General features: G+C 41.6%; 1 protein-coding gene across 3 annotated transcripts in view; it reads left to right on the forward strand.

Moving 5' to 3' along the window:
• The first annotated feature begins 3,330 nt into the window (after window positions 1-3,330).
• LOC105018167 (cat eye syndrome critical region protein 2 homolog) overlaps window positions 3,331-15,637 on the forward strand; it is a 32,007-nt gene continuing 19,700 nt past the window's right edge. For all 3 annotated transcript variants that reach the window (XR_003777476.2, XM_013138798.4, XM_020040473.3), the window contains exon 1: window positions 3,331-3,648. Coding sequence is in view for 2 of the 3 variants with exons in the window: in XM_013138798.4 (XP_012994252.3) it covers window positions 3,529-3,648 (120 nt within the window). In the remaining variant the exon portion in view is untranslated. The remainder of the gene's footprint in view (window positions 3,649-15,637) is intronic.

Genomic DNA, 15,637 nt, shown 5'->3' on the forward strand with positions numbered 1-15,637 from the left:
TCCAGCAGTAGGCAAGGCAAGTTTATCGTGGAATATTTTGCAATTGGAATAACTTTTTGGATTTTATCTAACCATCGGTTTACATGTTACAGTACAAATACACATTTAAAAAGGTGAAAACTAGCTGGTTGAACCTCTGTTATAATCTGTTGGACTGACACATGTCAGAAACACATTCAAGCTTTTTATTGTTGACAAAATTCTTGGCATCTTTGCACTTTCTTTAAATACCTCACTTTGTCTCTAACAAAATGTTGAGTTAACCAAAGTATTTGACCTCCACAATCCTTTATTTCACTGTTAATGCCAAAGAACCTTTGTTTTTATTCAGAACCTAAGATATCCCTTTAAAGCAGAAAATAAACAGAAATGGCATTGACAATATTACTGACACCCTAGACTCAATATTAGGGCAGCAAAACAAACCCCAAAACATAACTAATTCAACTCCAGGTTTGATGGTGGGGAAGGTATTCTTTTCTTTGAAGGCAACTTTTTTTTTGAAATTTAAATATAGATGGTGTGTTTTACCAAAAAAGCTTGAATTTTGTTTCATCTCTCCACAGTAGATTGTTCCAGGTCGGTTAAGTCGTGTTCAGGTTGTTTTGGCAAATTGCAGTTGGGCTTTCGAATGTCTCTCAGCAGAGGGGTCCTTCGGAGTCTTCTACCACACAATTCCTTTTTACTGAGTTGGTGACAGACGGTGCGAATGGGAACTTTTGTATCTTGTCCAGGTATTTTTGGGAGAAAATAAACATTGGCAAATGTCTATGAATCTTTAATTCTTAGGGTGAAATATAAATGTACTCTTCCAAAGCTACCTTACTGCTACCTTACTCCTTCAGTTTGCCTCGATGGAAAATTCAGAATGCCATTGAGAATTGCCACAACTATTAATCTCACTTGTACATACATTCTACTTAATACCTGTACATTTTCTGTAAATTTGTGAATTTTCCACTGCACATTTAGAATTGCCATATGTAATTGCCATTTTCATTAATTGCACACTTATTCATTCCACTTGTATACACATATACTTGTACTTATACATTTTTCTGCAGTCCTCTATTTGCACTTCTGGTCAGACGCAAACTGCATATCATTGTACTGTACTTGTACTGTTCAGTGACAATAAAGTTTAATCTAATCTAATCAAAGTAAGGCTTGGTTGCGTACAAAAACAACAACTACAAAAATGTACAGAGTTTCCAAATTGGGTTAGAAACCAGCGTTGACCATTATCAATGTGAGATTCTTCATTACGGTTGTGACATTGTGTAAAAGTATGTGTTTCATATATGAAAGATTTATTAAGACTTTTTCCACCTAATACGGTTTGAGTACTATAAACATTCAATTTACCGCAAAGAGCAAAGAAATTGCCAGAAATGTGCCATAGCGATTGAGTTAAAGTTATTTAATGAACATTTATTTTTCAAGCTCAGGTCGACCTTACTGCGGAATCACCCAATTTCAATAGTTTCCAAGAAAAAAACTATGCATTATTTGAATCATGTGTATGTTTGCCAATACTTTTAGCGATGACTGTGCATTCAAACAAGCCTAAATTGTTTGCTGCCACAGTGGCCTATGTCTACATTTATTTTCGCATTGATTTGTGTTATTGTCACTATTTGAACTTTTTTCAACAATTACAAGTTCATTTTACAGAGCAGAAGCATCATGGATGGTTTTAGGGAGGGAGGATTTGTCTTCTCTGAGCTGAACGTCAAACTTTTCAGAAAGCATCAATGAGAGAAAGTGGCTCAGTTCTTGCATTGGGCACATAAATATGCCCCATAGACATCCAGCTGTCAGGTTACCAACACTGGACGTCAGTTAACCCCTGGGTAGAGATGTCACATCTTTAACAGAGTGGACTATGATGATTGAGATGGTATTTGTATTCCAGAGGTCCTTTTGTTTGGTCATGTTGACTATGCGTTCTGGCACCAATTATTTTGGTTTGCTGTTGATTCTTAGTAAGGACCTGAGACCCTGGACCACGCCTCAGGACTACCCAACCTGACGACTCCTCTATGTCCCTGTGCAAAGTCTTCCTGATGATTTCTGATGTCATGACCACCCGGTCATCCTTGTCCTTTTCAACCTGGTTGTGCCGCCAATCTGGATTCCGCCTTAAGACTCTGGACAAAGCCCATCTGGGTTTATCTGCTGGTCACTGGCCAAATGCTTTTGAAACTCAATGCACCTGGTAGGCGTCATTAGATGTCTTTATTGACTTACTGGCCCACATAAATTACATGTTGTTGATGGCCTCTGAGAATTGTGACTGAATGTTTTGAAAGAGACTAGAACCAGAATAATTACAGAAGGCTACCTAAGACTGACCACAGCCATACAGGACAATGGCAGCCAGGATCTGTCTGTCTCCTAGCAACATGACAGTACTGAAGGCACACAGAGGCTCCCAGACAGGGACTTAAGCCCATCAGAGCATTGACAACACTGTAATAGCTCTCAAATGACTACTGTGGTGTAGGGGTGAAAGCCGACTGCACACCCCTATTGTGGCCATCAACGCCCTAGCAGAATATAGATTAAATCAAAGGGAAGCTTCGCCTTTTTGTGATTGAATGTGGAAAGGTGGAAAATGTCGGTAACGAATTTTGTATTCAGAAAATTGTGTAGCCTACACAAATAGTGAATATCGCACAGACCTCAACTTCTCTCTTTCACCCGCACTTTCTCCCTCCTGCGATGGGGGGAGCCACAGCTTTACATACTAATGGTAGGCTACATTGCCTTGAAGGAGACTGCGTTACAAAACAAAGGCTAATAAATATACGCTTAAATACACAATAAAAAATATAAGCTAATTGATAGCCTATAATATCAGTTAAATTCTTGCTTTATTACCAAACCTATAATAACTGCTCCAGCGGGGACAAAAGAAAGGTAGCCTAACATCCAAAATACGGTCAAGTGATCACATTTAAATCTACAGCAATATAGCTGCTACGTATCATCAACTCTTGAAGTCGCGCAAGATTAGACGCGCAGTAGCGCGCAAAATTCATGTAGATACAGTACAGGCGCAATAACCGCTTTTACAGGACCATTCACAATTCACTATCATTCCCTTTAAATAGGGGTTGGTCTATCCAGTCGAATTGGTGGTGGTGATGGGCGTAGAAAATTGCATAAACAAAACAATCAAACAAACAAACTATATATTAATAAGTTACAATCAAAACAACTCACATTAGACATAAATAGATACAAACACGTATTTTGATGGGTACCACAAATGCAAACTGGGTTTTCGTAAATTTCAGTACGCCGCGTAAGTAACAGAACACCCCTCCTCGAGATGACCTGGTAGCGCCACCCCATCTGTTCTACTCTTCTGAAATTCAGATTGAAACAGATTGTAGCACTCTCCCGCACGAGTAGCAATGGCAACTGATTGGATGGAACGTCAACAGCAACTTTTGTCATTTATTTGAATGAAGTTTCAATTAATGAGATTTTACGCCGATACCTTCCATTTTCAGTGTGAAAATGTCCCAGGGATGTACAATTTCTGTGGAAGAGATCCAGTCTTGGTGGGAAGTCCCCGCCATAGCCCACTTCTGTTCGCTGTTCAGGACGGCATTCAACCTACCAGACTTTGAAATTGAGGTACTTTAGCTGTAGAAGTGCAGTAATTTAAATTTAGATTTTTATTTTTTAGAAATGCTATTTAATTTTTGACTGCTACATTGTAATTAACTTAATTTCGGTCTGATAAAATGAGTTGGGGCAGTTGAAAACTAGTTAGCCCAGCTAACGTTAGCTCATCTATTTAGAACTTCTGTTTACCTTACACTAGCTAACTAACGGCTAACCAATTTAGCCTCTAAACTAGCTAGCTAACGAGCTAACTTAGCCAGCAAGCCAGTATATTTGAAAACTCATTGCGTCCCAGTACAAAGAATCGGTATATTGTGTTATTTCATAAGATCCATGTTGATACGTTGTATTACAAGCAACGTAGTTACCAATGTAACGTTACTATACGCCAATGATCGCGAGTTGTATTTTGATAGTTCTTGCCAGCCGAAGCTGAACCATGTGGTATGATCCGTTTGTTATTATTTGGTGAAATATACGCTTGCGTTTTCTGTACGTCCATTCTTAGTAAATTACACGTATTTGTCCAGTTGTTATCTAAAATTAAGTTGTTGATTTGAAATAAGGTATACTAACAATGTCACCATAAAATAGTTCGAACTTATACTTAGTTAACGTTATGTCTGTAAGGGTAATTGGCTCACATAACTTGTGAATCTAAAAACTGAGCACCAGGTAGCTGAAGTTAACGTTACTGTATTCTCTTTCTTACTAAAGCAACACATCACATGTAGAATCAAAGCTCACTACGTACAGTACTTGCACGTTGAAACGTACATTACTCACTTTTAATCCACCATTGTCATATTTTAATAAAATAAAGTCAAGTTCATGCCGATACTTTTGAGTTTATTGTCTCGCAAGCCATCTGGCTTGGATAGCGAGGGTAGCATTCTGGCTTTGTTTTTCTGTGGTTCTACAGCAGTAGCTTGCGAATGTATTAGCGTTATGCATTTGTTAAATTACTTATTTTCTGTTTAGCCAACAGCAATATGTCGGTACATCATTTAGTGCAGTAATTCTCAATGTGGTTGTAATTCTGATGTATTACACCCCTGTTACATAATAAAACTTCGGTTTCATCGCTCAATTCCAAAATGTTGGTTTCGTTTGGTGTGTTATTGGTCTGTTGTTTGGCGGGTTTTCATACAGTGAAAATCGAATGGAATTGTTTGATATTGATCCATCGAAAAACGATGGGACTTGAAGAAATTCGGTAAGGTCATCATTACGCATCAACAGCCCCCATTACTCATCCACCCCCCACCCTTTCGGCAGTGAAAAACACAAGCAGGCATCGCTTTGTTGTGCGTGTGCGCATGGAGGGGGGGGGGGGGGTGTAAGCATTCCGTCTAATATCTAGTAAAGTTGGTCTTCAGAGTTTTTAGTAAGAGGTTTTTACAGGATCTATGAACTCAGTTGAAAATGCTACGCAATCATGCAACAATCAGCACGTAAAATCTGCGAACTTCACAATTCGATACAACTCGGTTTGGTTTTACGCGGGTGCGCTTCATGCTGCCACGGCGAGCGACTGATGTTTAACTGCATCACTCTGCAAAGATCACGTGCTGCGGTTCTGCATCCACTGTAACTGATTTTAATTAACCTCTTATTGGATGGGTCGTTTAACTCGTGACGCATATCAGTAAGAGTCTATTAATGAGTTTTCGATGGCATCTTTCAGTTTAAGTGGCCATCATAAACCTGTCGATTTGTGACACTTCTCTTTATAGATTTGATGTGTTGCACAATTGGTTGTCACAAGTCTGTTGTGCTCTTGGAAATAATGGAATATATACTATATCTGTCAATTTCAAAGCCTGTAACTAAATGAAAATTGCAGAGGTCTCAATTGTGTAACATCATCAGTAAATAGTTAAGTTTAGACCAATCTATGCTCCTCACATTTTCACTGGTGCTTGGACTGGTGTTATATAGTTATATCCTACACCTATGGTCTTAAACTAAGCCCTCACACTATATCAATGTAATGACATGTGTTAAGGGTTTGGTCTTCAGTCATTTGTACAGTATGAATTACAACTTTTTTTTATTCAACCTGTTTTAAGAACAAATAAGGATCTGGCTTAAACCTTTATGCAGGTACTGGCCCTAACAGAACTGAGCTGATAGGTCAGCTCTTTGCAATGCCCAGATTTTAAGACAACCTCAGCTCATTGAGTGGTTTGTGCCCCTGGATGATCTTATGTGCAAATAGCTGTGTTGTGCCTTGTGTAGTTTGTTCTGTTTTTAGATCTAGTGTTAAACTGTGCTGAAAAAAGCAGGTGGCTTGGTCAGAAAAGAACACACAAATCCAAGTCTAAGAGGATCTAGTGTCTTTGATGTGGCCTTGCTGCAGAGGGGAGTGGTCATATGACCACACTGAAGTCAATGACCAACTGATGTGAGGGCAAAGCAGAATGCCCATTTGCTTTGTGAGGTCACCTGAAGCTCTTGCTGTATTGAACCTGATTAGTTGGCTTTCAGCCTTAAAGGGGAATTTCACTATAGCTCACCTAGTTAATGTACTAAGGTCTAGTTAGGTTAGGTGTTGTACTTTTGTGGCATAAAGATGCATCTCCTCAACACAGTCTAGAACAAGCAAATTTGAATATTATGGCAGATTTACTTGCTCTGTATTTGTCTTTTCCTAAAATACCACAAGTTCCAGCGTTCATAGCAAATGTAGATAACGTCTCCCAAACAAAATGGCGATCCGAGAATACGGTAGCCATAATTCTTTGAAGATTAGACATATTTTGTTGTTTTATTTTTTATATCCATATTTACAACTGTATCAAGCTGAGCTGAGAACTGCTGCTTTGTGTATGCCTAGATGCCTTTACCTTCATGGTTATCCTACTACAGTTGGCAAAAACACAAACATGAACACGTTTACCAGTAGAAATAACATTTTCCAACTTTAATTTTGACAAGCAAAATCATGCTTTCTCAACTTTACATTGAATCTGATGACGTGTTTGTTCTCCAGTGTTGCAGTAAGCGCAATAGGTAATGTAGCTTCGAAACCATCCAGATCCAAATTAAGCACTGTTATTTCCCACTGTCGCTGTTTAAGCAAGAAACAAGGCACACACAAATAAAAAAACTTTAGTCTGATAAAACTGTTCAACACTACTGTTGTTTGCTCCTTGGGGTTTAAGGCCGGGTGTCTCTGTAAAGCACTTTGTGACAACTGCTGTTGTAAAAACGCTTTATAAATAAATTTTGATTGATTGATTGAACTGTTCCAAATGAAATTAGTAAATACATTCTTCAATTCCTGTTTGCACCAGGATTGTCAGGTGTAAGCTTTGGTTCAATACGTATGGTTCAATATTACCATGTAATATCACTTCCAAATATGTATCCTTGAAATTATGATGGCAAGACATTGTGTTGCGTAATGTGACGTTCGCTAACTAGCAGTAGCCAGTCAGTCTACCGGGACAATGTTTCGAAAACACGCCTGGGGGAGGGACTTGGTCAATGTAGGAAGTGTACAGTCTCTACAAATAGTTCGTTTTTTTTTTTTAGAAAAAGGGAAATGCTGCCATAGTCTACATTGACAATATCTCCTTCTCTCAATCTCTCTGATAGACATCCAGTACCTCTATCAGTCAAGGACAACCACGACTACACACATTCACTTGTCGTGTTTAAGGCTTAATTGAAGGTCGACATCATAAAAGTAAAACATATTAATCGTATAAAAAGTTTAGCCTATGTCCGAAAATCTCCAATGTGTTTTTTCCCCCTCATAAATAGCGTTTAATTTTACAAGATGATGTGGAAATTTTTGCCAGCATGCAAGCCAGTTAATGTATATAGCACAATTCATACATAGAAGACATTTCAGTTTGCTTTACAAAGAAAAAGAACAAATGTATTGTATATTCTTCAAACCTATCAGAAATGTATTCCGGGTCTAAACCATTGGGTGATTTATGAACTAAAAGCACCACTTTAAAATCTATTCTGTAACTGACTGGAAGCCAATGCGAAGATTTAAGAACCGGAGTGATGTGCTCTGTTCTCTTGGTCCTGGTTAACATTCTAGCAGCAGCATTCTGAATGAGCTGCAGCTGTTTTACAGTCTTTTTGGGGAGTCCAGTTAAGATGCCCTATCAGATTCATGATTAACAATGGTAACAAAGTAACTCTGGCCATCTAGGTAAGATCTGAACCAATAAATATTTAATGGCTTTGAACCTAGGCCAATATTTAAAAATAACAAAAGATAATTGGACTAACCATTTTTGGATGTGTAGGCCTATACATTTAAATGAAAGGCTGATATGTGCTCTGCGTATATGCTGTAAAATAGTTTATACAACCATATAAAACTTAAACAATTTGTAATAACAGGAAATGGTTTCCATTATTAAAACAACAACAACAATTTAAAACAGAGTATTTGGGCTCTGATTTACTAAACTATGACAAGTTGGTTTGATTTCCAAGCAAGACTATATTGATTCGTGAGCACGCGTGCCGTGGGGGGGGGGGCAATTGAAAACACCCTCTTGGATGGCACTGAGGTCGCCGGGATGCACTTGTGTTGTCGAGGGAATCCTCCTTCATTTTTCCCACCTTCCACCAGTCCATTGGATTTCCATCCAGCGACGGTAGAACATCCCGCAGGAAGTTGCTTTACCTCCGTAGCGCCCTTCTCTGATCCCGGTGACCGTGCCTCGCCATGGAATACTAGATCCCGGTTCCACCTTCGCCTTTATTGGCCTGATATCTTTCTCTATGAACTGGCAAATCTCGTGTTATCCTCTGCCTGTTTTTGATGAGCTATTTCTGGCTAACGTCGGTGTGATGGTCATTTGAGGAGGACTTGTAGATTTTTCAGCAAGTTCCCCTCGGCAAGTTACAACGCTTCCTCAAGTAATACTAAACTGAAATTGCCTACGTCGATCAACTGAATTGCAGTTAATCAAATTCATATTGGCAATTATTAGATTTTCGATGAATCAATAAGATGAAACATCCCTAGTTCTGACATGTGTTGTGTAGCCAGAAATTCCGTTATTGTGTACTGACTCTCAAACATAAAAAAACACCTAAGCATCCCCCAGGGTGAAATTCCCCTTTAACCAGCTGTCGGTCAGCTGTTTTTACGTTTTTATAAGCCCATTTCTCTGATGTTTAGCTTATAATGCTCTTTTTAGCTCTTTACATATGTGAGGGTGCCTTGAATATGTGGACACAGCTAGGAGACTTGAATTATGTTGATCTTGTTTAGATGGCGAAGCCTAGTTCAAAGTAGCTCTGATTAAACTCCATTATTGCTGGTTGTGTGTAGAGCTTGATCAAAGGGACTCCTCCTAGTTCTTAGTAAATGTGTTTAGGCAAGAGTGGGTACTGTGAAACGTCCTTTTCACTCTACACACATACCATGCGATACCAATGGGGTTAGCAGATAGGCACAACTGGTCATTCGTTCACATTTTTATAATGTAATGCATGCTCATATCTAGAGCCACTTAGTGTCTGCCTTCATCTTAAAGGGACAGCTCTGATATTTTTATGTTGCCTAATTTTCCCTAGTTTTGAAACTCAATGTAGTGTTTTTGGGGGAATGAGGTAACTTAAATGGTCTGTGTCCTGAAAGATTCTGACCAATGTTTGATTTTCTAAATGTTATCCAGAAGAAAATATCTTCAGTGCTTGTTATTGTAAATTCTGTTCGGCTTCACACTAATTGTATATTTGTTCGACGTTTGTATGTAGAGGATAAATGTCTGCTCTTGTCTGTAGAACAATCAAACCCTGTGGCCTATGAGTACATTCTGCCAAATGAAATGCAAACAAACTTCAGTTGCCCCTCTCTTATCACTCTTAGAGAGGGTAAAGAAACTGCTGCCAATTAAATTTATAGGGACATTAAATGTTTTTGTTCATGGTCTAAAAATGCTCATTTCTGTCTGCTGTTAGTTTACAGTCATTAGAGACATTAAGTTATTGTCACTCCCTTCTTGACAGTATGATCTTTTCTGTGGTATTGGTCTGGTGACTTGAGTCAAACCTCTGTCTGTGTCAACTTTCCATGACATTTCTATCCGTTCAGGATTGTGACACAAAGCGTGTTAAAGCTGTTTTTTTTTCCCTCCCCATTTTCTATACCACTGGTCCAACATGACCGTCTACATCAAGGCCCCTGAATGCTGATTGGTTTAATCTAGTCAGTTTTTTTTCAATGGCAATGTACATGCCCCATGATGACCAAACATGTTTTTATGTCTGCCTAAAATACGTGTGTTTTTGAAGTTGATTGGAGCATGCCTGTAGCAAAATCAATTTGATTGGACTACTCTGTGTGGACCCCTAAAATTTAAGCCAAACTCTGCCCAGAGTTCTGCAAAGTGGGCTACGTCATTGTGAAATAAACACTTTGGACCAACCAAGACTTGCTAGATCTAGCAGGCTTGCTGAGCTAAAGAAACTGGGCAAGAAGGGCCTTCTTCAGGGAGTTTACCAAGAATCCAATTGCCCTCAGAGTTTCTCTACAGTGAAGGGTGAACCTGCTAGAAAGACAACCATCTCGGTAGCATATCACTCCATTATTCAGGCCTTTTGGTTTCTGGAAATGATGGTAATATAGATAGTCTGCTTCCTCTTGGCTGGTCTATGATAGACATGTGCAGTCATTTCCTAATACTGACATTTCATGTCCCCCCCAACCATGGCCCCTTTTACGCAACACTTCTCAAAATGCTACAAAAGTAAATGTATTTAACTTGACCACAATTTGGGTGAATAAAGTGTCTGTATGTCCCCCGTCCCCCCCCAAAAGGCAGTCTAGCTTTACGTGGGTCAAATATTTTGATCGTATTGCTCAGTTGGCGCAGAGTAGCAAAAGGAATGGCTCACTTGGCAGAATGCACTATGGCTTTTTCTCATTTGCCTTTTGTGGATGTCACTGTTGGGAGTATAACTTCTGTACCTTGTGAAACTGCTCCCAACTGGATATTAACAAACCCAGTGATCCATTGGGAAGGTGGTGTTGTCAAGCATATTTTCTTTCTTGAGATGTGGTTCCGGTGGTTGAGAATGGAGATTTGTCTTGGCAGGCTCACAAAACGTCTCCTTGCACATTGTTTCCCTGTTACTCTTTACTGTTGCTTCCAGTCTCCCCTGGCCGTAGTGGGGCTCTGTAGGAAGAGGCCCCGGCCGACCTGGCTAACCCCCTGCTGCTTTGTCTCCATGGATGCACGCTTGATTTCCTGGCAGTGTGGCTGTGAAATGAGCTCTGAAATCCCAGAGCCTCCCAGCCCTCTGAGCCTCCTCTGGATCCTCCAGGATGTGCCCTCCGCCACCAAACAGTCTCTGCCAAACCGAGGCCGGCCTTCTCTAACTGATGTTGTCTTTTGATTCCCTCTGGTGTTTGGTGCTGTGTGTCTGATTCCATACATCCTCATCGTCTGTTTGATGTGATCTGGAGATGGCCAGGGAAATGGGCTTTTTTCTGGGAGCGTTTATTAAACTTGAGACGGGTGGAGGGATGAGAACGGCCTACTAATTTGCTTTGAGGGTGAATCGATTAAGAGCCAGCTGACAGAGCCAGTCTTGTGGGTGAGATGCAGACGAGGCGGAAATCTGTCTGCTTTAGCTGCTGCCATCGACACTGACAATACAATTAAACAAATCTTGGTCTTTATCGAGACAACCGCCTTACTGTAAGGGACAGCATCTCGCCTGATAATTCTCAACAAACGGCAAATTATCCCGAGAGCCAAGGATTCTAGGTTCTGTTTGCCCTACCACGTTGTACACAGCTCATCGCACGGAAGCCCAGAAATAATTTCACCACCGTTCTCTGCTTGAAAGCCGTCTTCTACCGCCATACTGGACTGATTGCTCCTCACGTCCGTCTAAACCTCAACCCTCGTCCTCGGGGGGGGGGGGGGTCTCCCCACCCAACTTGGGCTGGGCTGTTTAGCGTGCCAGTGTTGAATAGCCCTTATTCATCCAGCCCCCAGAGCGGTGTGGCTCCAGCCCCGGCCCTGGCATCACCATGACTAAACCCCAGATGGTGCCTCTTTCTTTGGCTTCCCCCTGGAGGGTGGAGGTGCTGCTGCCTGGGTGCCGCTGCCTGCTGCAGCCTGTCTGAACCGGGGGCTCCTATTCTTCCCAGGCCCACGCCGGATTGTAAAGGAAGATTTAGTCCTATTAGGTCTGGGAGATTGGGGAGCTGAGTGAGCAAGGCCTCTTGTCTAAAAGCAAATGGATTAGGGAGAACGATCCATGGTGGTTTGTGATGTCCCCCAAGTTTAGACATGGCCCTCTGGTATCCGCTGATTCAGTGTGTGGATTATAAATTGTAGATAGCGGTCACTTAAGCGCACTGCCGGAGTCTGGCTTGAATTAGGGGCTTTGATGTGGGCGTGTGGGGGGGGGGGGGCAGTACTGAGAAGTGCTCCTCTGATTTGTTGGGATGAAGTCTGCTTCATCCATATGACATGACAGCAGGCCATGTTGCGTCCAGAGTAACACTGTGTCTTGGACAGGATCAGCGGTCGCAGTGTTCATCCTGAATGTAGTTACCTTTTAACCCTGGCCTGCTCAGCTCTTTTGTCAGCCTGAGGAGAAAGGAGCCACCCCCCCCCCCCCCCCCCCACACACACACAAAACAACAACAATGAGCCTTTCATCAGCCTAGTTTGTTTTATCCTACTATCACAGCTGAATCCTCCATGGAGAGTTTCTTTCTTAGCTCCACCCACCCTCCCAGTGCATTCTGACCGCTACTTATCCCCTCAAAGCCAACCGTGCAAACCTCACACGTCGGCTAACTTGGAGTCAAGCGAGGAATAATAAGAGTCCTACTCTTCTGTAACCCCATCGTGGATGTGGACCCCCCCCCCCCCTTGAATACACACACACACATACACTCTTACTCAATTCACATGCGCACTGTCTCTCGAACAACCATGCCCAGGCACATTGTCAGAGTGGGCTCCCCTCCCCCAGCCGTGATTGACAAGTGAGAGCAGCAGTACATGCATCAGATGGTTTCACATGGGGAGATGGGGGCTGAGGGGCACGTACACTGGGGTTTGTTTCAGCCAGCTCTATTGTTGCTGCTCACCATGGGTCCCTCTCCGTGTCTCCAGTCTGTGGCAGCCTCCACCCTCACACAGCTCCACTCTCTGAAGGGCTCCCCTTGTTATTGGCTTGTGGAGAACAACCAGCCGAGTAGAGGGTAAATGACTTAGGGGTTTCTGCGAATCGGGTCCCATCTAAAGAGATTCCTTTAAAGCCACCTAACGACTAAGCCTGACTAATGTGTTTAGTTTGCCTGGCAGCCGCTTGTTTATGTGCCGAGGCCCGTACGGTGTGACGCAACATAACGCGTTGGGCAGGTAAGTGTGGGTTGGGAAATCATGCGTTCCAAGCGTCACATGACCGCGGGGAGGAGGGCAGAGTTCGTCGGCTGGATGGGGAGGAGTGTCACCCCACAGCCGCGGGGACTGTGAGAGGGTGTTGCTGTTTATCTGGGCGTGATAGACTGACTGGGGAAGATGTGAGGGACCTGGGGCTAAAGGGAGGGGAGGTACGGTGTGACATTTTTATTTTTAATTCATCTCTCCTAAATACACTTTTTGTAATGAAACTACTCCAACATATTTTAAATAGTTTATATCCCTGTGACTCCTTTGGCCCGTGAAACGCTAAGACTGATGATATAGGTGTTTGAGCACATTTGTATCCAAATGCACAGTCATTAGTCTTTTATTACCAGATCAACACTTTGACGCCTCTAAGTAAACCAACACTACCCCTTGAACGGGCAGAAATTTGGGGTATTTCTTTCAAACTGCTCTAACACGGAGCATTGTAAAACCTTTCGCATGTTGAGTGTTATTTTAAGGTACCACGTCGGGAAATATCATGAAGAAATCCCGTTTCTGTCTTCACTAGGCCTTATAGTGGAAAACAACAGTAAGATGGTCTGTGTGCTGATGTGGCTCCGATGAATGTCATATGTTCATTCATCTGAAATCTAATTTAAGCTCAATAAAAGTGAGAAAATAAGTAACAGGTTATTCTGAAACCGTCAGATCAGTGCATGTGTTCATGCCACTCGTGTTCATATGCCACTGTTATAAAAAGCCCTTGTTGTAACTAAATTAACACTGTTAACTAGCTAGCAAAATGAAGAAACAAATGTACTTTTCAAAATCACTTGGTGGCTGTGCCAACGACATTTTCTTTTACTGCAGGTTAATGTCTGTCATTCACTAGCTAGCACAAAATTGCTCGCTAACAAGGTAAATTCGCTTCACTTCTTTAATCCCCTAACAAAGGCAACTGCGTAATGTTAACAAATCCATTGTAGTTTATTCTTAATATTTACACCGGCAAGAGTGTTAATTTTGTCACTTGCATGTCGCTAGCTACCAGCAGTCTGAATGGGGGTTTGCACCTGTAGCTGGATGGGTGGACGTTAGGCTAGTATGCCGGTCGGTGTGGTAACTTACAATTGTTTAAAGTTAGGTCAAAGGTCAGGCATGGAGGTTTGGTATTAAGGTATGGGCTGGTGGATAGGGAAAACTGAATGGTTTTACTGGTCTCCATAAGGACAGAAAAACTTTGGGTAGGTTTCTATCCTCTGGGTTTGGGTAGTAGTATTTTCCAGATTATAGCAGCAAAACTGTTTCCCCTAGTTTCCCTACCATGCAAACATCAAGAACAGAGCAGTTCAAGTGACTATATCCTACCCAAGAAGCTGTCACAAAACATCCCAGAAAAACCTATCACAGTAGGTGAGAGGTTATGCAGAAAAAGGGCAAAATTAGCAGAGATGTTCCATTTGGCCCTTATAGGGGAAGGGCATCTCTTTCACACCAACCCCAGATGATTACACCCCCCACCCAGAACCATTTAAGAAGGCGTAGACTTTCCAAGAGCCCAAAAGTCAGAAAGGAAAAGAATAATAAGTGGGTCTTGGCAAATTCTATGGGCCATGATTCAGTATAAAGGCTCAGGTTTTATTTTAAGCTGTCAAATGTATTCTAGAATGTCGTGGTTCAATACATCATGTTCATGGGCAGTGCTATCCAAGGTGCTGAACCTCAGCTACAGCATCTTGTTAGATTAGCAGATGGGCCGTGTCTCAATACTGTGGGTTATCCGAACTTAAAAACCCACATTTTGGTCCTTTCTCGTTTGAAGGGTTTCTGTCAACGGTGGGCTGAAACCAAACGCCCAGACTGTAAATCTCACCCAGGCCTAATATTCCAGTTGGCCCGCAGTCCCAAAGAGTGTTGAAGGTTCCTAAGAGCACGCTTGGTTCCATTATGACGTGGAATAACATTTGGAACTGTCCAGCTGACCATACTGAGCAACCAGGCCAGACGGGGCTTGGACCGAAATGTAACCAAAAACACGATGACTGCTCTGACTGACTTAGTGGGTGAACCTGCCAGAAGGACAATAGTCTCTGCAAGGAATGCCCCTATATATAAAGTCCATAATGCTTCTGATTAGCTTTAAGTCCTCTAATTGGGTGTATACTCTCCTTCTGAGGGTTCTATAGGCACACTGTAAAAGGGACCTTGGTCTCCACCTGATTTCCTTGTGTGTGTGTGTGTGTATATAAAGTTAGAATACAATTTTAAAAAAGGATACATTCGTAATTTTTTCATTCTCTTATGAGGCATTTTCTAATCTTATGTCCATAAAGCTGGAATTGCCGTTTTACAAAGTAAACATGAATATTAATTTTCTATTAATGGGTTTTGTGTGTTCGACTCGCTTCCTTTTTGTTTTCTCGTTCAGAGAGATTTTCTGGCATCTACTTTCCAAATAGATTTTTTTATTTCCCGAAGAATGACTTGAGAAACGTTGCTGTCGTTAGTTCCGTTAATGTTATGTTCATATGAGTGTGTTGATCGGGGACGTTTTATAGGCCTTTCCTCTTTGATGGTTTAATCAGTCCGTGTACTGCTTGTAGTTTGTCCTGTCACTCGTCTGACCTGTGTCA

This window comes from Esox lucius, chromosome 19 (assembly GCF_011004845.1).
Source record: "Esox lucius isolate fEsoLuc1 chromosome 19, fEsoLuc1.pri, whole genome shotgun sequence".
In the NCBI taxonomy this organism is placed as follows: domain Eukaryota; kingdom Metazoa; phylum Chordata; class Actinopteri; order Esociformes; family Esocidae; genus Esox; species Esox lucius.